At 54.0% G+C, this 19,319-nt stretch overlaps 3 protein-coding genes across 3 annotated transcripts; all 3 read right to left on the reverse strand.

Moving 5' to 3' along the window:
* Positions 1-464: 464 nt before the first annotated feature.
* Positions 465-2,542, reverse strand: HOXD9 (homeobox D9). Its single transcript, XM_075001422.1, has 2 exons — positions 1,623-2,542; positions 465-1,324 (listed from the first exon to the last, which is right to left on the reverse strand). The coding sequence occupies exons 1-2, from the start codon at positions 2,257-2,259 to the stop codon at positions 1,083-1,085; spliced, it is 879 nt and encodes a 292-aa protein (XP_074857523.1). The 5' UTR covers positions 2,260-2,542; the 3' UTR covers positions 465-1,082.
* A 2,587-nt stretch (positions 2,543-5,129) lies between these two features.
* Positions 5,130-10,631, reverse strand: HOXD10 (homeobox D10). Its single transcript, XM_075001421.1, has 2 exons — positions 7,405-10,631; positions 5,130-5,997 (listed from the first exon to the last, which is right to left on the reverse strand). The coding sequence occupies exons 1-2, from the start codon at positions 8,144-8,146 to the stop codon at positions 5,720-5,722; spliced, it is 1,020 nt and encodes a 339-aa protein (XP_074857522.1). The 5' UTR covers positions 8,147-10,631; the 3' UTR covers positions 5,130-5,719.
* Positions 10,632-13,600: 2,969 nt separating this feature from the next.
* HOXD11 (homeobox D11) lies at positions 13,601-17,313 on the reverse strand. The gene is made up of 2 exons (XM_075001116.1): positions 16,403-17,313; positions 13,601-15,827 (listed from the first exon to the last, which is right to left on the reverse strand). Exons 1-2 carry the CDS (start codon positions 16,998-17,000, stop codon positions 15,592-15,594), a joined length of 834 nt encoding a protein of 277 aa, XP_074857217.1. The 5' UTR covers positions 17,001-17,313; the 3' UTR covers positions 13,601-15,591.
* Positions 17,314-19,319: the final 2,006 nt, after the last annotated feature.

Consider the following 19,319-nt stretch of genomic DNA (forward strand, 5'->3'; position numbering starts at 1 on the left):
CAAGAAACCACGGGGGAAACGTCACTGGTTTTTGAAGGACAATTCGCCTATAACGTGTTTCGAGCAAAGTAACAGGCAGATCTAGAATACATCACTTAAGCCGAGACCCCTGTGGTTAGCTTCCAGCAGACGCTGTAATCCCTTTAGCTGGGCTCCATTCGTCCAAAAGTAACACTGGGTTAGTAACTGCCTGGGAGTAGCTCTGATTTGGGTCCCCACCGGCCACCAAAATTTCACGGTAGGTCCTAACCGAGAGCAAACTGTCTGCACTGCTTTTTGCAAGCCTCCCTGCAAGTATAATTACACAGACCAGGGCTTGTTCGGGGTGTCCCCGCCAGGCGGGGAAGAGAGCGCATGTATTGTTTTCCTACGATTTGGGCTAACGCTGCGGCGCCCAAGAAGAGCAAAGCGGAGGTTGCGCGTATCGTTGCACTGATTTTATTTGCTCGCGTCCGTTCATTATGGAGCAACCGAGCCTCGTTACAAGGGCTTTCGGTGAGTGGCCGATACAACCTTTGCAACCCTGCAGAATTCCCAGGCGCCAGGAAATGGGAGGCCCATTGCAAAGTGTTTCAAGTGCAACCCGGTCTCCTGAAGGCAGAAGGGGAAGAAGGAACTGAAACGCTTCGGTGGCCTCACGTTGGCATCTCTCGCGAAGGAGGCGAGCCAGGTCTAGAGAGCCGAGGGGTTGGGGATGACTTGGAAGAACTCTCGGACAACACAGCGCTGCTCTGGGTTTAAACAAGTGTCCTTTAATAGAGATATTCATGATCATTGCAATCACCATTCTGCCCTTCCCCGCTACTTCGGCAAAGCGACCCGCTACCCTCCCGCACCTTCGCAGAAACATGTCACACACTTAACACCGACGTCCCCACGGCTAACGTGCACTCACAAACCGGCTCGGGAAAGGGAAATGAAGCACTTTCGATAAACACATTGCAGCAAGACAGACCGACCCCCTCCCGCCCCCGGCTCCCCGGACAGGGAGAGCTATTTGCACGGCCGCGTAAAAGTGATTTAAAGTTCTGCAAGGAAGCATCCGGGGGGCGGTGGGGAGAGCCCGGGGCGCGCCCGGGAGTTTAGTCCCCTTTATTTCCTTTCTCCTTGTTCATCTTTTTCATTTTCATCCTTCGGTTCTGAAACCAGATTTTGACCTGTCTCTCGGTGAGGTTTAAAATCCTGGCCACTTCGTAGCGGCGGTCGCGGGTCAGGTACATGTTAAAGAGGAATTCCTTTTCCAGTTCCAGAGTTTGGTACTTGGTGTAGGGGCACCGCTTTTTCCTGGTGGAGCGAGCGTGGATCCAGTTGGCGGCAGGATTATCTGCAAGAAGGGAGGCACGCGGCCGGGAGCGGGGTGGGAGGGGAGAAAGGCCGTTAAATGCAACTCCACACAGGCCGGAGTCCGGACCCAACTCGGTCGGCAGGACCATAAAAGCCGCGCGGCCCCGCTGCCGGTACTGTAGGAATCATGGCTTGGTGGTAGGTGGCTTTTATGGATGCTGCCTGCGCGCGGGCAGGCGGCTGGACGTTTTTATAGGTTAGTAAAACTATCGGTTTTGCACATTGGAGCCTTACAGGGTTCGGCAGTAAATCAAAGGGGCAATTTCGGTTTTACTTACTTGGGTCAAGTTGCTGCGGCTTCTCCTCCTTGAGCGCGCTGCTCGGGCTGGGCTGGCGGCTGCAGGCTGGCGGCTCCTTGGCGCTGCAAGGGGCCGGCTTCTCCCGCGGCTCCTGCAGGAAGGGGTCGCCCGTGTACTCGGGCGCCCGGATCCCCTGAGACCCCCGGGCCGAGGCGCCCTCAGTCCGTTTGGAGGTGGAGGAGGAGGAAGAGGAGGAGGAGGAGGAGGAAGACGAGGCGGCCGCGGCTCCCGTCTCAGGCTTTATCCCGTAGTGGCGCCCGCTGGAGGAGCTGCCGCCGCCGCCGCCGCCGGAGGGGAAGCCGGCGAAGGGCTCCATCCAGGAGCGCACGTAGCGGCCCGTCTCGCCCGCGCCCAGGGCGGGCTGGGGCGCGTAGGGGTGGTAGAGCCCTGGCATTGCCGCGGGCGGCTGCGGGTGCGCCGCGGCCCAGGAGGTGGAGAACACGGTGGATTTGGGGGCAAAGCTACAGGAAGAAAAATCGGCGCCCTCGGCCACACCTGGGGGCCTGGCGGGCGCGGCGGGCCCGGCCTGGCCGAACCGGGTCCCGTACACCTCGTCGCTCTCATGGCCTAGGAGGGAGTCCACGTAGTAGTTACTTATGGTGCCACTAGAGGACATTTTGCGGCGCCCCGTTAGGCATAGGGCAGGTTACACTCAGCGGCGGCCGATCCCCTCCCGCAGAACAATCGTAGTATTTTGCAGCCTGCAACCCTCAACCATTGGTCGCGGGGCCCACGTGATCGTATTTACCAATACCGGGAGTAAATCAATCCGCTACCCGGGGGCCGCTGCGATTGGCGACCCCCCCCCCACCCACACCAGGCAGAGCAGCCCCGCTGGAACCGTAGGGCCCGGCAGGCGCCCGCGGGCCGGGGCTGCGCCGCTGCCCAGCGGGGTTCCCGGCGGGCGTGGCCCGAGCCGGAGCCAGGCAGCCGGGGACTACTTCTTCCCCTCCTTCGAGTGAGCTCGGCCGTTCATTTCCGAGGCGGCGGGGCTTGGAAGCGGAGAGCCCGGCGCTTGGAAAGGGAACCCCCCGCCCGGCGCTGCCAGCAGAGGCGGCTCGGAAAGCTCGGGAGGGTGACCCGCAGAGCCGGCGCGGCGCCTTCCCCGTTTCCGAGCGCGGGCGTGTGCGCCTCCCGGGCCCCCCGGCCAGAAAGTTTGCAGAGAGGCCGCGGTGCCCGCCGCGCCGGCCTAGGGCAGGCGGAAGCCCTCGGGACCCGTTTTATGCCTTTCCATAAAACTTTTACGAGCCGGGTTTCACTCTAGGCGAGCGCGTCCCTAATAAAACAGCCGCCGGGACAGCGAGACCTGACGAGTCCCTCAACACGCGCTCCTGGAGCTCCGAAACTTCGGGGCCGCGCTGTTCCGACAGCGCTCCTGAGCCGCGGTCTCCTCGCGACTTGGGGAAGGCTCTGTCGGCAAACGTTCTCCGCCGGAGCCCCGTCGGCGCGCCTGCCGCATGTAAATACAATCACCTTTGCAAAGGATTCCCTGTGCGCCGGCGAGACTGTGCGCTCTCGCCAGACAAGGCTTTCTTGTTTCGAGTTTAACGTACGGCAGCCTCCCATGCATCCCTCCCGAGCGCAGGCGACACACGGCTTGCTCCTATCGCCCCCCAAACAGTGTGAAGGGAATAAAGCCTCTTCATTTGCTCTCCGGCCCTAGATTTTTTCCCCCCTCGGAGCCGTTTACCCTTTGCCAACTGAAAGAATAGTTGGTTAGTATTTCAGACTAAATCGCCCACGTTCTGCTGCACATTTCGGAGCCTTTAGACAGAGGGACGCGGGGCGATTTGGGAGGAAAAGCGCACAGTTCATAACTCAGCACAGTGCTCGGTCGGCCGATAGCAGAGCACCCTGCAGGAAAACAATACCTATGCCCTGGCAAATATAAGGAAGGGGCTGCAATTCCTGTTTATTTCATGATTTACGGCTGTCTTCCTCCTTTGGTGCGCCATTTGCATGCTTTTGTTTTATTTTCCATACACCCAGCTTGTTGCGTGCAGAGATGGGGCACGAAATTGTTGGGAGACGCAAGCTGAGAAGTCTGACAAAGAGTATTTTTGCCCCCATCCACGCGAAAACCTAGGAGGTAGGCAGCCAACCGCGCACCCGCCACCGACCCTTCTCTGGCGACACAGAGAGGACTGTGAGGCGAAAGGCGAACAGAGGTTCCGCTGTATTTCTGACTGCAACTGGCGGCAATTCTGGGGTTTAGGAGGACTGTTTTCAAACCAGGGTCAGAGCAGCCCGCGGGAGGGCCGGCGGTGTCCTCAGCATCGCCACGTTTACTCGCTGGCTTGAGCCAAACCTTCCAGCCCGGTTCCCCTCGAGCTAGCAGTTATAGTGAAAACTAAACCACCCACGTCCTTCTGCGCGTTTCTGAGCCTTCAGCCGGACTGAAGCCGGGGCCGTTTCAATCCGAGGAGCTCCGAGATAAGGGCGAGCCGGTATCACCCGTTGCAGCGGGAACTGTGACGGTGATATGAAGGAAGAAAATATTGTCCATCTCTCGGGCCTTAGCTCTGGCTGGAGGAGCCGCGCGCGGGGAGGAAGGGCGCAGCTTTCAATGAACGCCCTGCTTCGGGAGCGGGGAATCGCCCCGGGCTCGCTGCAAGGGGAAAGCGTGTGGGAGCGTTTGGACTTCAGTGCAGAGTCACGTTCATTCGCAAGCCATTTCCAGCTGCCGGCAGCATTTCGCTCCCACCCGCCCCACCCCGGGCAAGACAGAGTGGCTGCGGATGACATTTTCCAGCCCTGGGCCGGTAAGAATCCCGGCCTGCAGCCTCTTGGTGCGCGCTCTAAAGGCGGACTTGTTTGCCATCAAACGAGCTCCCGAGCAAACCAAAATGGTGCAGCCCGACCCCAGCGGATGCGGGCAGGCTGGCGTGCCGAGCCTTCCCCTTGTCAGCACTGCCGGCAGAAAAGCCCCGGCCCCGGCAGCTATTGCAGAGACGGGAGGTTCTTTTCCACTGCGCTCTGCGGAAACTTCAGCCAGTCCAGAGGCCCCCGGCTTTGGTGGGTTGCATTTTTCAAGAGCAAAAGAGGACGAGAAACCAAACGGCGCTGTTATTTTTTAAATCAACACACTTATGTCAAATAAAACGCCACGCAGATTGCTGACAGCTTGTGCTGGAGATTTTTTATCACTTACCCTTTATGAGCTGCGTGAGTGAGGATGTCCAGTGTACGCCGTAATATTTTACTAGCCCTTTTGCATTCGCTTCTCAGACTGCGACCGATCACACAACAGTCCGCCGATTAATCATTTGTTTACAGTCACAATTATAAATGAATTAGGTTTATATCATTGCTCACCCCCCACGGCCCTTCCCGAGATAAAAACACACACACAAGGGGAGAAACAAGAAGCGACATCAATCCAAACAACTGCAGATCAGAAAGGATCAGGGAATCAACCTGAAGCTGCACTTTTAAACCTTTTTTTTTTTTTGTTCTCAGAAAACCAAAGGCACCGCAGTAGTTTACAGACTTTATTGCATTATACATGCGAACAGAACATGCACAAGGACGATATATTGCGGCTGGCCGACTACTATACCACATCTGCACCACAAGAAAATGTCTACAATGGAGAAGAATCCCCCCCATTCCATTTGACGAAGGACAAATTCGAAATGCGTTCGAGAGCGTAGTTACATAGCAATGTGCTTTTCCCGCCCCAAATTTATTTCCCCCTTAAAGTATTGGATGTGTTCCAGGTGTTATGGCCCGTATAACAGCCCCCCACATAAATAGCACTTCGTTAGGAAAAAAAAAACATGAAAAAGTCACATTGTTTGGATGCTCGACAGTTCCAATAAGTTAAGACCAAAGGATAATAGTCAATCAGAGTTACCCTGCATTACGATGAGGAAAAATAAATTACACGTGCTAGGCTTTTATATATATACTCATCCTAGTCACACATAGTCACTTGCAGCACTCCAAGAATGAGGAAAAGTCACATTCTATCAGAAAAAAAAAATGAAACATGATGGTTCTCCCCCAGCCCCCCCCCACCCCCAAGTTTCTCCTGCCACTGGTGGTGCTGTGTTTCGAGCCCCGGGTTTAGGGGTTTAAGAGAAGGTCAGATTAGCGGTCAGTTCTCGGATTCGGTTCTCCCTGCTCATCTTCTTGAGCTTCATTCTGCGGTTTTGAAACCAAATCTTGACCTGCCTGTCAGTGAGGTTTACGCTCTTACTTATCTCTAGGCGGCGCTCTCGAGTGAGGTACATATTGAACAAGAACTCTTTTTCTAATTCCAGTGTTTGATGTTTAGTGTAAGGGCACCTCTTCTTCCTGCCACTCTTTGCAGTTAACCAATTGCTGGTTGGCGTATCAGACTTGATTTCCTCTATCAAAATCAAAGAAGAAGAACGAGAAGAAGAAGAACAAGAAGAAAATCAAACATACCTCAAGCTGGCAGAGTGTCCCTACCCTTGGCCATGAACCCTCATCTCTAGTGTCTGGCAGATATGTTAAATGTGGGCATTAAACATTGCTAGCAGGAGGTGAGGGCGCTGGGACAGCTTTGCAGTTGTTGCCAGACTCCGGGTAAATAGGTCAGATCCAATGACTCCCTGTGTGGAATTTGGGGTTCTTTCAACAATTCTAGCCAAAGTTTCAAACTAGCACATAACATTTGCACGATATTTAACCTGCCACAGCACAATGGCAACATCTGAACGGCTCTGGGCTACGCACCAGAGTAGAAGGCTGATGAGACGTTCATTAAGAAAATCTCTCAATTTAAAAGGATCAGTGCAATCCATGTGCTATGACGTTCCTTTATAGCACACGTGGAATTACACAAAGAAGCAGATTTGGGCCATTTGTCTCTTCGCTACAAGGATGTTTTCAAAATTAACACTTTATACCAGGGTTGGTTTTTTCTTTTTTCTTTTCTTTTTTTTTTTTCATTTTCCTTTTAGATTTTTTTTTCCACCTGAAAGGAATTTTCCCAGACAAAACTAGATTCGAATGGCTAAATATAAATGTTATAGATGGACCCTTTCTGCACACGGTGGGGTAAAAATCGTCCTAGAGGTTGCAAGGCACATTTTTAGCAGAGGAAATCTCCCGTTTTGCTACGCCACCCTATCCCGTTCGAAATTAAGGCTCTTGTGCACTTTTAAAAGGAAGATAAAATATAATAACAGTCTCCTTTGTCTTTTAAACACATTTCACAACCAGCTTGTACTTTAAAAGGCAAAACCAAGGTTTTCAAAAGCATCACTTCAAAATAACCCCCTTCTCACCCAACACACAGCGGGCTAACGTTTCCCCTGTACATTTGTTTCAAACTTCCCCCTGTTCTGCAGCCCCCGCTTCTCCTCTATTTTAAGAGGATCGGAATTAACTTTCCCTGCAATGAAATCACACTGCGGCTCAGCGAAAACAGTTGCCCAAAATATTACACGAGCAAAATTGAAGCGGTGGTATCGCACAGGCTCCAGAGCTATTTGAAGGGGGGCCATTGGTTTTTGAACCTGGACTGCATTACAAAGAATAAAACAGACGCTGCCCGCATGCACAGAGGGCTAGCTGCCTCCGAGGCCATGGAAATAGGAAAAAAGAATTTGCAATCTTTTGTGCAGCCTTTTCCCCTCCTAAAAGCTTCTGAGACACAGCACCTGCCGCCCGATTCCCCCTTATCGTTAAATGTTATGGCTGTGATGCTTGTTAGTATTTTACACTGTGTTTTACGATGCTGGCGTGTTCAGGTTATCCCACGTTACGGCTTAAACTTTATCATACCGACCTTTGCTTTCCTTCTCCTGGACTTCTGGGCTGGACACAGCCCCCTCAGCCAGGCAGCCCCTTTCGTCTTGCAAAGTGGACTTTGGCTCTGGGCTTTCCACTTGAGCGACCTTAGCTGAGCTGTCTTGGTTGTTCGGGTTTTCGTTCATTTTCTTTTCCAGCTGAAGTTGAGCAGATAGCTGCGGTTTGGAGGTGCCGCGAGGGTTTAACTGTAACATTACAGTTGAACTCGCTTCAGGACTATTATTGTACTCTTGGGTTTTCCCAGTGGCGTAGGTCTGGCTTAGTCTAAAATATCCTGGGACGGGAACTTCTGGGTTTTCAATGGGACATGAATCAGAGACCAACCTCTGGTACGAAGGGACGTCTGACGAAATGAGTTTTGTTCTCTTATCGGAATACATGCAGCAATTGCTTTCTTCCTTAATATTGGCAGTGAAGGAACAAGTGGGTACCTGCTGTGTAACAGGTTGCTCTATTCGGCAAGACCTATTCGGATCTGTCCAAGTGTCTACTTGAGGTATATACGGATGTACATTCATACCCATATTTTGGTGATTAACTTCTCTTTTAGCCAGAGACGGGAGCAGTCCACAGGTTTGCATTCCGTAAGTCCCAATGTCTGTGCTAGGTGGCATGTACATGCTGGCGCTGTTGGAATAGAAACTGTCACTTCTACAGGCACTGATCAGAGAATCGACTAGGAAGGTGTTAGCAGCAGGCGAGCTGTTGGGGAAGGACATTTTGGGGCGAATGGGGCGAGGCGAGATTGTGTCCTTTGGAGGCTGACATCTCTAGCAAAACATGCCCCGGGTAATCGCGGATGCCTCCGCAGGACCACATGACAGCCGAGCCAATGAGATTTGAAAATGGCCTTGAGCCGCTGCCTCCCCGCGCGTCACGTGCTCCGCGGGCCCGGCCGGGCGGCCTCGCAAAGGCGGACAACAGCGACCTCTAGAACGCGCGGCGGGAAGCGCCCGGCCGAGCCGCCCTGGCGCACTGCGCCGCCGGAGAGCCCGGGGCTCCGGCGCCTCGGACGGGGGCTCGGCGCGAGGCGGCCGGATCCGGCTGCGCCCCGCGCCTGACAGCCGAGGAGAGGGGGGCCCGGCGTGCGCCGCGGCCCGGCTGACCCGCCGTCGTCGCCGGGCTAACCCCCGGGGTGCCCCCATCCGCGGGGCCCTCTGCCCGCCCGCCCGCGCCTGACTCCCAGCCCGGGCGCAGGTTGCCGCGGAAGACGAGCGACGCGCTGGCCGGGCTCCGGCCTCACCGCTCCCTGCCCGAGAAAGGCTCCTTCTCCCCCTTCGTGGCGCCCCCCCCGGTACACCCACCCAAAAAAGACCCCGCAAACTTCTCCCCACGCGGATGCGCCGAGCCATGTGCTACACCCGAAGGTGTCAGGGGGTTATTATGCAAAGAAAATATGTTTGCCTTTTATGGATTTTGTAAAAGCATTGGGTCCTGACAAGCGCGAGGTACAAAAGGTTGCGGAATTTATTAATACGTATTAAGAAGAATCAGGGCGATCAATAAAATTCTCATCTACATTCTTGGGCTACTTGGTAATTTTCTTGCTTCTGAAGCTTTTTAAAGAGTTATACCCGCTGTTGCCACACACGGGAAGATATTTTATTAACAAATCAATCGAGACTTTGTAAAGGAGAAGATTAATAGTTAAGATTTAGCATAATGGCGTTCGCGTTATGAATTATTGAAAATTATACTATTGATTTTTTTTCCCTCGCTACTAACCAAGAAGGTCAATTTTGTTTTAACACAAACCGGCCCGTATTAAAAGCTCTACTTTTATCCTGACGTGGGAGGGATCGCTTCCCTTGTTCCAGAAATGGGTTTCCAGTGTTCTCTCTCTCTCTCTTTCTCTCTCTCTCTCTCTCTGCGTGCGCAAAATAAAATAAAAAAAACAAATTAAAAAATTCCTTGCCCTAGCCACTGAAAGCTCCGTAAAGATAACGCCTTCTTCTCCAGCGTTGCTCATTAAAAACATACAGCAACTCGGGTTTATTACAAGCCTTCACGCCGCTTCTCTTCCCCCAGAATGACAAATGCCTCGTGAATATCCTAAAAAATACCCTCTCAGAAAGCCACAGGAACGGCCTCCGGGGCAAACTGGACGTTTATTTCCCACGTTTGTACGTGTATTTTGTTCTTCCCCGGCTCGCGCCGCAACTGCAGTTACCCCCAGAGCGGTTACTTTGAAAATTGGCAGTCCGGTATCTTTTTGCCTCGGTGCAAACCCAACCGTTTCTCCTCTAAGCCCGGTGCTGTCAGGGAATTTCACCCAGGCGAGGTGAACTTGTTGACAAATGCGGCTGGAGGCTCCGCTAGCTGTTTATTCGGGGCCTTTCCTCGAGCAAAGCGCTTCTTTTTAAAAAGTCCGGCTCCCCGCGCACAACAGGGCGGTTACACCGCATCTTTTGCCCCCCAGCCTGGGCTCAAAGAGCATTTTCCAGCAACGGGATGAATGAAAACGTTTGCCGAGTTCCCGGCATTTGACTGTTTTCCGCTTTTCCGTGCCCTTTACACCGTTGGCCACAATAACCCTATTTAAAATCTCGCGGTGGCAATGAGACAGACCCTTTAAAACCTTATCGCAGCTGTTCAAATACAACATCATTGTCAGGTTAAGAGCCAGTGTCTTTTACAGCTCCGGTCTCAAGCTCCGGCGCCGCCAGAGCGTTTAAATATTACCTCCGCAATGGGAGCTGCTTTTGAGATTTCTCTGCTCGCCCCACGTCCTGTGCACCCCCTCTGCCCGCTTGCCTCCAGCGCTTGAAGTCCAGCAAACAGGGTGGCGTGTGTATTTAAGATCATTATCAGAGCCATTGCTAAGATTTGCCTGGGCTGAGGAGCGAGCCGCAGTCGAGTTCACGATGCCCGCTGCTTGCAGACGGGGCTAGCAATCTTCTCTCCGGGAACAAAAACCCTGGCAGCACACTGAGGGTAAAGCCACAACATCCTCTCTCCTGGACGCAGTTTGAGACGTGGCTGTTAAGCCTAAGCAGGAATTTTCTGCCCATCAAATGGTCCTGCGGAATCTTTATTTACTCGGTAAGAAAGGAGTGGCCCAGAGAAACCCCCTTGCAGAGGCTGGCGGTGCTTTTCGCCCTAGGAAAGTTAAAACAATGCCCTCATCTTTGCTCAGCCTTCCTGAGTCCCTTGCCTTTAGCGGGTTGACTCTGAGGCTCCTAATTGTACATTCCGATCTCTTGATTTAAGTGCAAACAGGATTTTTAACGTCAGAAGATGTAGTTCAAATTATTATTATTTAATACGGGGTTTAGGAATGTCGAATAGCTCAATTGGATCATAATCAATCACGGCTTTTTAAAATCCTCCACCGAGCCGCCTGGTTTTTATTTGGGGGGCTGAGGGGGCGGGAGAAGGAAAACACAACGGTAGAAAAGTTGGAGTTTCTTTCCCACAGAAGTTGCAAAAACGCGCAGTGGCCTTTAGGGAAATGGTTACTTACATTCTGGAGATTTAATGTCACTGCTCTTTTTAATCATATTAAGATGGAATAAAGTAATTAACGTTAATAAATAAATCAATAGTGTGCAATAAACGAGATATACAATCTACATGAATATAAAAGGGTTGCTTTCAAAGCCCCATTTTTTTCCAAAGGGGAGACCCCCCAAAAGGGCCCATATATACTAGATTACTGTGTGCAATAAAATATAGGTTGACATTAGGCTTTTCAGTCTTAATAAATATTAGGAATAGAAATTCGAGGTTAAAAGACGCGGCTGGGAAGTTTAATTTTCCTCCCCCCTCCCTCGTGGTGTTCCAGGTTTTTTAATTTTTCCCGACTTTCCTGACGGTTCTTAGGTGCAATTTCCTATGGTGGTCTCGGAGCATTGAGGTGGGATGGGAGAACCGGTAGGAAGAAGGAGGGCTGTTGAAAGACGTCCTAAGCCGTGCAAAAGATATTGGGAGACACGGCGAATGTGAAACCCGCCAGAAGGGTTTAGTCATATCGCTTTCGATTTGAGCCTGGTAGGTAGCAGGGCTTGAAACCTGCGGACTATCCATTTGCTATCACGCTGTTCTGTTGCTTTGCGATGGCAGAATATTTTTATTTCTCAAAAAAACCGTCTACCGTCCGGTGACCTTTTAAAACGCCTACAATGGTAGGGCTGTCCTGTTTTTACTGAGTCACGTTTCCCGGAGAAAGAATTAACTTCTTGCTTGGAGAGCAGGGACCTTACAAAACACACCGATGCCTCTATGTCTTTCAACGGGATTGTGGCGCATACAACGGGGCGCGGGGGGGGATCTCACTTTTAGCTTTTCCTGCAATGGTGATAGCGCGATGCGTGATCATACAGAGGTACAGCGCCTGTTAGGACGAGATTCCCACGCGGCTTAAGCCTGATTCTATCGCGTACCGAGATTTCTTTGTAAACAATCGCCCCAAACCCACCGGCTGGTTTGGAAGTTCTCAGCTTCCACCGTGTAGACGGGCCAGCGCATGCACCCTAACCGCGCTTATTTTAAACGCACTGCTATCTCCACAGAAACGCCTGCCCGCTTGTTCTTTAACTAGAAGTCCCCTATTCGTTGTTCTGATAGGACCCACCAACATAAACTGGGAAATGGCTGACCCGTTTGGAAACCGACATCCTCTCCCTTACGCCTCCACTGAGCCATCGTGTTGACACGATAGGTCAGGAAAGAACAAAGCAGCATTTTAATCTCCGTCTAATGATTTCCTTAACAGCAGAGAGGGCTTCAATCACAAGTTTACGTTCCTTGAGAATGGCCTTCGGATAAACGTGAGGGGCTAGCGTATAGAGAAGCCGAGAAGGGTAGTGAAGAGGCGACCTCCCAGAAAAAAACCGTTCATTTTAAAGCCGACCAAGCAACAGCAAGATTTGCTGTAATTATTCCTTCTCGACCAGCTCCATTAAGTTTTTCAGGCGGAGAGGGTTTGCTCTGAGGTCTGCATTCTCCTGCGCAGCGCTACCTTTCTCTTCAGAGATTCCAGCGGTCTTAGCTGGGACAATGTCACTGGATTGCAGACGGCCAAGCGCTTTCTGTTAACAATGAACTTCTAAAAAACCTAGCGGACAAAGTGTCAGCTAATTCTTTCCCGGGGACAGGGCTTGCTCAGGGCACACGAGAGCTGAACAAGCCGCTCACGCATCAGCTAGAAGAATTTTGCAAACAAGCGGATTAAAAACGAGCGGATCTTTGGGGGTGTTGTTTACACGTGCTCATTGGCAATAGAAAGGAACGTGTAACCGGGCGGGAATAAATCCCAAGCAATGTATCCTGTTATCTTTAACCCAAAGCCTTTCAGTTACCTTTAACAGCTCTCCATAGTATTTCGAAGGAGAGAGATTTTATTTAGCAATCCCTTGGGAAGGTGCTGCTCCGACACTTAAAGGTCCTCTCCCGTTTTGGCATTTGAACTAAACAGGCACCTCCAGACTCAAAAGCCCCTCTTTGGTTTCCGTTACACACGCCCAGAAAACTATGCCAGAGCTGGGTCGCCACTTCTCGCCGAACCGGCTCGCCCTGGGCTCGGAACGCGAGGCTCCGAACGGGGGAGGCGGGTTCGAGCGTAACTTTTGCTCCTCGGGTGGTCAGATCGCGCTACCCGGAGTCAATAGATTTTCGTTCTGCCGAACGAATTTTGCTCATCCTTCCGGCTCTCCTGACCCTGCGGGCTTCTAAACCGGGGACGCGTTGGAAAGGATGACGGAGCCCCCGGGCCCCCCAGAAATTCTTTTCTCGTGGCGTGTTCCTGGAGCAAGTCACGGCTCTGGGTTATTTGGCTTCATAAATCCTTGAGCTGCTCACCTTCCTCATTGGGGAAGCCCTGAAATCAGACCCTTATTTATCTACCGGCTCTTTCATTAGTAAGACAATTACTATTAGGGGGGAAGTAGCCTTGAGCGCCGGGCTCAATGGAAGCGTTACAGAACGTGAGCGCGCCCTCCTGTGGAATTCAGAGGCAAAGCACCGGGGGGATTTATCTCCCTTCCTGGGCTCTCCGCTCAACCTGGGTGCATTTAGGTGAATTCAAACCCGGGGTTTATTTCTTTCACGCTACAGACACTCAAATATAAGCGAGCTGCAAAATTCTGCCGGGAGGCTGGCGGTGTATTTAAATTCTGCGGAGCCTTTCTGGGCCGCCTTAACCTATGAAAGCCCACGGAGCCTGCGATAATTTATTAAATACGCCATAGGGATCTGGAAATCAAATCACTTCTTTGGCTGGGGATTAAGACTCGGAACAGACGGGAGGTTTTTTGGTGATAACGCTAAATGATTTATTTTAATTGTTTCCTCTGGCGACCTGCTTCCCCCTTTGATAGGATGTTTCCTGTTCAAATGTATTTGCAGATGAATTCTCTGGAAATATCGTTCTCCTCCAAAATGCCTGATTCTCTTTTACATTCCGCTGCTCTGCGGTCCTGTAGCTCGGAGCGGTGATGGGAAGCGTGGCGGTTCCCGTGTTTCCTGGGCGCGAGAGAAGGCTTACGAAAAATAAGAGCGATTGAGCTAGAAATAACGGATTGGATCAGGGAACTGGTAGACCGCAGCGCTGGGGGGTGGGGGAGGGCTCTTTGTTGCCTTATGATGCATTGGCTAATAAGGCTAGCTCTGCGGCACTGAGTGTGCAAGTGTGTGCGCGGGTGAGTGTGTGAGAGGGAAGGAGATGGAGGGATAGAAAGGGAGAGAGAGTGGGTGGTGGTTGAAAATAGCAGAGGAACCTTAAGGCGCCTAATTATTCAGAAGGGTTAAAGGTGATGACCTTGACATTTTGGAAGTTCAAAGGCATACACTTATGTTTTTCTTGCTAAAGAGTTTCAATTTTTATTTTTTAGCTCTGCCGCCTCCCGATTTCATCACATCATTTTGTAGGTGTTTCCCCCCCTGCTCCTGGCTGATTTCCCTACTTTTGCGCGTTCTGGATGCAACTGGAATGAGAGCCCCTTAGGTCTATTCAAAAAAGCCAAATTCTTTTCTCACTCCTTCCCTTTATTGCACTTTGCGGAAATCTCTTTTCCCCCCACCAGAAGGTGTATAATATTACCCAATTAAGCTGTTTAGAGCCTCCGATTTTATGGTGTTGTCTAGACAGTTCAAGTTTTTGTAAACAGCTTAGTCAGGTCACACCGCGTGAAGGGAAGAGGGGACCCTCCCCAGATTCTTTTACTTTGAAAATAAAGACGAGGGCCAGCGATTTTACATTAACTTGGGGAAACGGATCACTTTCTGGGGATCAAATATAGGAAACAGAACGAATTGGTTTGCAAAAAGCTCGTGGCCAGCACGCCTGCTCATTTTTCCGCCAACCTTTTCTGGTTTTGAACCGTTGCAATTGTTTACAGCTGCTGTCTGTTGCTGGCAATGGTCAGGGCCACTCCGCCAACCCTTCCCCGGCTCGCAAGCAGCCGTTTGAGCTTTGAATTCTCCTCCCCGACGCTAAAAGTCTGAACGGGTAATACGCGTTTTTCCTAGTTTTTAACCAATCGTGACACCAGCAGAGATGGTGGGCTTCAGACAGCCATCTTTGGGCTGCCTTAGACAGCGGGGAATAACAGGGGAGGGTTTAGCTGCAACCAGCTAGAGATTTAAACTAGGGTTTCTTTAAATAATTCGATGCAACTTCTTCCTCCCCCCAACTTCCTGAATTAAACTGGGCTCTAGCCGGGCCCACGCTCTGATCCTTCAGGGCTGGAGGTCCAGAAGTGAGCAGAAGATATGACCTTAACTTTCCTGGAAACCATTTATTCACATGAAAAAGACAGTGGCCCATGCGGTTATACGACACACCCAAACCCACAGGCGCACAGCGCAGACTGACCATCTTTTAAATAAACTGCCTTCTTGCAAGGGAGGGAAGGGTTAGCCTAGCTCAAAGCCAACAGGGGGGAAACAACTCGAGTGTTACAAAGCGAAAGCTACCATACACACCGCTGGTCCCTTGGTGTCCTCACGAAAAGGGGAACAACCCTTTGGACGACAAACAGTAGAGCCTGGACGTGGTTCCTCCATATGAGAACCGTGTTCCGCCAGGGCCCCGCTCTCTCCAGTTCAGGCACCGGAGTTGCAGCAGAAAATGGAACTTTGCGTTCCGCTGGGTGAATGCGGTCTGTAAACCCATCTCCTGGCGTGCTCGGACAGGCAGCTTCGAGAGAGGGGTCCCCCCCAACTTTCAAAACAAGGGGTTTCCAGTGAAATATTGGAGCCGATCTCTGTTCAGTTTCTTTTCTTTCATCCTTCGGTTCTGGAACCAGATTTTGACTTGCCGGTCGGTGAGGTTTAGCATTCGGGACAGCTGCAGTCTTTTCTCTTTGTTTATGTACACGTTGAAGAAAAACTCCCGTTCCAGTTCTCTGATTTGGTATTTGGTGTAGGGACACCTCTTTTTCCTCGATCGCTGGGGAACGGCTGCAAGTCAAGACAGAAGAAACTGACTGAGGCGGTTCCAATAAACCCGGGCAGCTAACGGGAGAGAAGATGCTCTCACGACCTCTCCTCTAATAGAAAGCAGCACCCTCCCAGGTCAGAAAATATGTAGAGAGATTTCACCCTCCCACCCACCTCGGCGCCCAGCTGGGTCGCTCCGCCGAGGGTGGCCCTCTCCAGCTTCCCCTGGAGAGAGAGCTGGGCCGGCGGAACTGGGAGATGCTTAAGTTTGGTTGGAAATCTTCCAAGCCCTCCACAACTGCTCCCCTCAAAACAAAGGCAAACGCGGGCTCGGCGATGAAGGGTGCCCGGAGCAACAGCTGCGAAATCTCTCTGCCCCCCCAAAAAGCAGCAATGTCCTGACAATCCACAGCCCCCTGCAAGAATAGCTGAAGCCCGCGTCAATTGGTTTCCTATCGTAAACGCGCTTTACAACGGCAAAGGAAATCTTATAGGATATATAAAATCCTTTGGATGCTTATAAAATCGCACATAAAATGCGGCTTGACAAAGTGCCGGCCCTGTGCTCTTGCCCCCAGTTGACTGCCGAGACCTACCTGCGCTGTCGCTCTTCTCTGCCACAGCCTCGCCAGAAGGGGACCCGGCGCTGTGCTCCGCCGGGACTTTCCTCTTCTGGCCGGCGGGGGCTTTGCTACAAGTGGGATTCGGAGCTTTCAGGTCGCCCTTGGCCGCCTCCCCCTCGCTCTCGGCCGGCTGCGGGTGCGGGGCTGCCTGGGCCGGCTCGTAGAACTGGTCGAAGCCTTGCGGGAGGACGCCGTTCCTGCCCACGGCGCTGTAGAAGTTGGAGGCGGCCCCGGGGGCTCCGCGGTGGCCGCAGACGGGGTCCGCTTTGAACAGCACCTCCGCCCGCCGGTTGGCCGGCGGCAGGAGATCGCGGTGCATCGCCTCCTCGGCTGAGTAATACGGGGCATAGCCGGCCCGGTACTGCCATTTGCTGCGCTCCAAGCCGTAGTCCCGGAAGGCCGCCTCCCGCACGGGCTGGCCGGGGGGCAGGCTGGGGGAATAGGGGAAAGTCACCTGGCAGGAGGAGGACTGCGGCAGGAACGAGGCCTTGGCGGGGAACTCGGAGGGGGCCACGTAATAGGCGCAGCCCGGGAGGTACATGCCGGGGCCGCAGTCCTCAAACTCGGTCATGGCTGCCCCCGGGCGAGCGCCGGCGGCCGGGCGGCTGGAGCGCGGGCGGCGAGTTCCATCTACGGCGCGCGAGGCTCTGGCCAGGAGCGACCGAGCAAAAATCCCCACCGGGCGCTGACGTGCGAGTCATCTTGATTGATTCGGGCGGTAATTGAGTCACGTGACGCGAGGAGCAATGTCCTTATATCTCCCGGAGCCCCTCGGAAAGGCGCCCGGCCGCTCTCCAAAGACCCCCCCCACCCCAGCGCCGGGAGGTGCGCGGCGCGCCGGCTTGCGCCCGGCTTTCTGCCCCAGCCCCCCGCGGCCGCCGGCGAGAGACAGGGGCGAGCCACCTGAGGCCGCCCGGGCCCCCCCGCCCAGCTCCAAGGGCGGCCCCGGGCTCCGCCGCAGCGCAACCCCCCCCCGCCCACACACGCGCCGCGCATCCAGCTGGGGAAGGGCCCCCGGCGCTCGGCGCTGCGCTGTGCCCGATGGTGGCGGTTGCCCTGGGGGACAGCGACCGTGGGACCCCCCCCCCACCGCGTTCTCATAGTCCGCGCAGAGCTGCGCACCCCGCTGCAGGGACCCCAGCTGGCCCCACGCGGGGGAGACCCCGTCACCTTCTCCTCCCCTGCCAGGGCCAAGCCGCGGGCGCTGGGGCCCAGGGCGTGAGAGGCGCGCTCCGGCCCATTGCGGCAAAGGGCGTCTCTTTGGGGGGCACCTGGCGCGGGAGCCGGGGAGGCGGCGGCCGGCTTTGCGGGGGAAGAAACCCCGCCGCCTCCCTTTCCTGGGCCTGGGGTGATGGACGCAGGGCCCAGCGCTAAGCCTGAGTTAGCCCCGCTGGTTTTGCAGGGTCATTGGCCGCAACAGGAGCACAAAGTGGGCCCCGCGGCATGAATCCAGCCTGAACCGATTCCTGAGCAGGCTCCAGGACTCATCCCGCGCCGGGGCCGCGATTATTCACCCATCTCCGTAGGACTCGCTCAGCCCTCCGCGGCACAAAACGGTCAGCTCCGCCTCGGGCCGGCTCGGCTCTGGCTGATCCCCGCGCCTGCCTTTGGCTGTCCCGAAACCCCTCCAGGCCAAGCCGCTTGGGACCCTGGAGGCGAACGCCCGGGCCAGGGATGACTTAAAATCTCCCCCGATTGGAAACCTCTACAGGTGCGGGAGCGGCCTGCAGGGATCGGGGCAACCGGCAAAACGGAAAGACAGAGAGCGAGGGAGGGAGAAGGAGCCCCGCACCCCGACGGAACCCGCAAAGGGGGCTCCCTCGGAGCGGCTGCGGCGTAGAGCATCCGCAGTGGGTGTGAGAGCCGCCGGCAGAGGCATCCGCAGTGACAAGCCCCTCGTAGGCGCACTCAGCTTTCAGCTGAAGCCAGAGGGAGGTGGCGTGGTGGAATCGGTTTATTCCCATTCCCCCCACAAGTCTCCAGCCCCGTCCGGATCAGGTCAGGGTAGTCAGGGCCTCATCTCCTATCTTCCAAAGGGACCCGGTCCCAAACCCTGTTCTCTTCGCCCCTTGGTGCCACCGGGGATGCGACATCCCACCCCGCAGCCCAGCTAAAGGGCCCACGAGCTACAACGCACAGCCGCGGCGTCTCTCCGCATGCGGGTGTCTTTCAAGCCCTTCAGATTTGGCTGCCACCACTGAGCTAGCTCCTGAAAATGATGGCTGCGTAGCTAAAATGGCTTCTGCCTCGCTCCCCACCCCGGGCTCCCAGCGGAACCTGGCAAGGCTTCCTCGGGCTGGTGCGCCAGGATTTCTCCAAAGTAAGTTAGCAACGTGCCGGGGAGCTGGGACCTCGGGGTACGCCCTTTCCTTTGGCCCCCGAAACAGCCAGCTGCTCGCCCCCCTTCCTTTGGCAGCAGACACCCTAGAATCCCTTCCCTCGCGGGGTGGGACTCAACCCGTTGCAAGCAATTCAAGTTCAACGACATGGCGACGAGCCGGTCCTAAGAAAGCAGCTCTCGTAGGAAACAGCCCCTGATCAGCTCAACACACACACACACCCCCGCCCCGAGAACAAGGCGCCCATCATTTTTGCCAGGTCGCCCAATAACACCGCCGAGATGCCGCCTCTGGGAGACAAACGTGCCGATTCCCGGTCGCTAACGCGTCGCTCCCCCGCAATGGAGCCTTCTCCATCCACGAGTCAGCCCCTTCCCCACGCGGATGAAAAGGCATCGCAACACGAATGCAGACACAGGGTGCAGCCCCTGGAATTCCTTACCGTGAGGCGTCTCGGAACCCCTGCAGTCGTTGCGTGGAATTAGCGAGTATTCCTGTCCCAGGGACATTTCCGAAAGACCTCCGGGAAAATTAAGACGACTCGCCTCACA

This window comes from Carettochelys insculpta, chromosome 8 (assembly GCF_033958435.1).
Source record: "Carettochelys insculpta isolate YL-2023 chromosome 8, ASM3395843v1, whole genome shotgun sequence".
Lineage (NCBI taxonomy): Eukaryota > Metazoa > Chordata > Testudines > Carettochelyidae > Carettochelys > Carettochelys insculpta.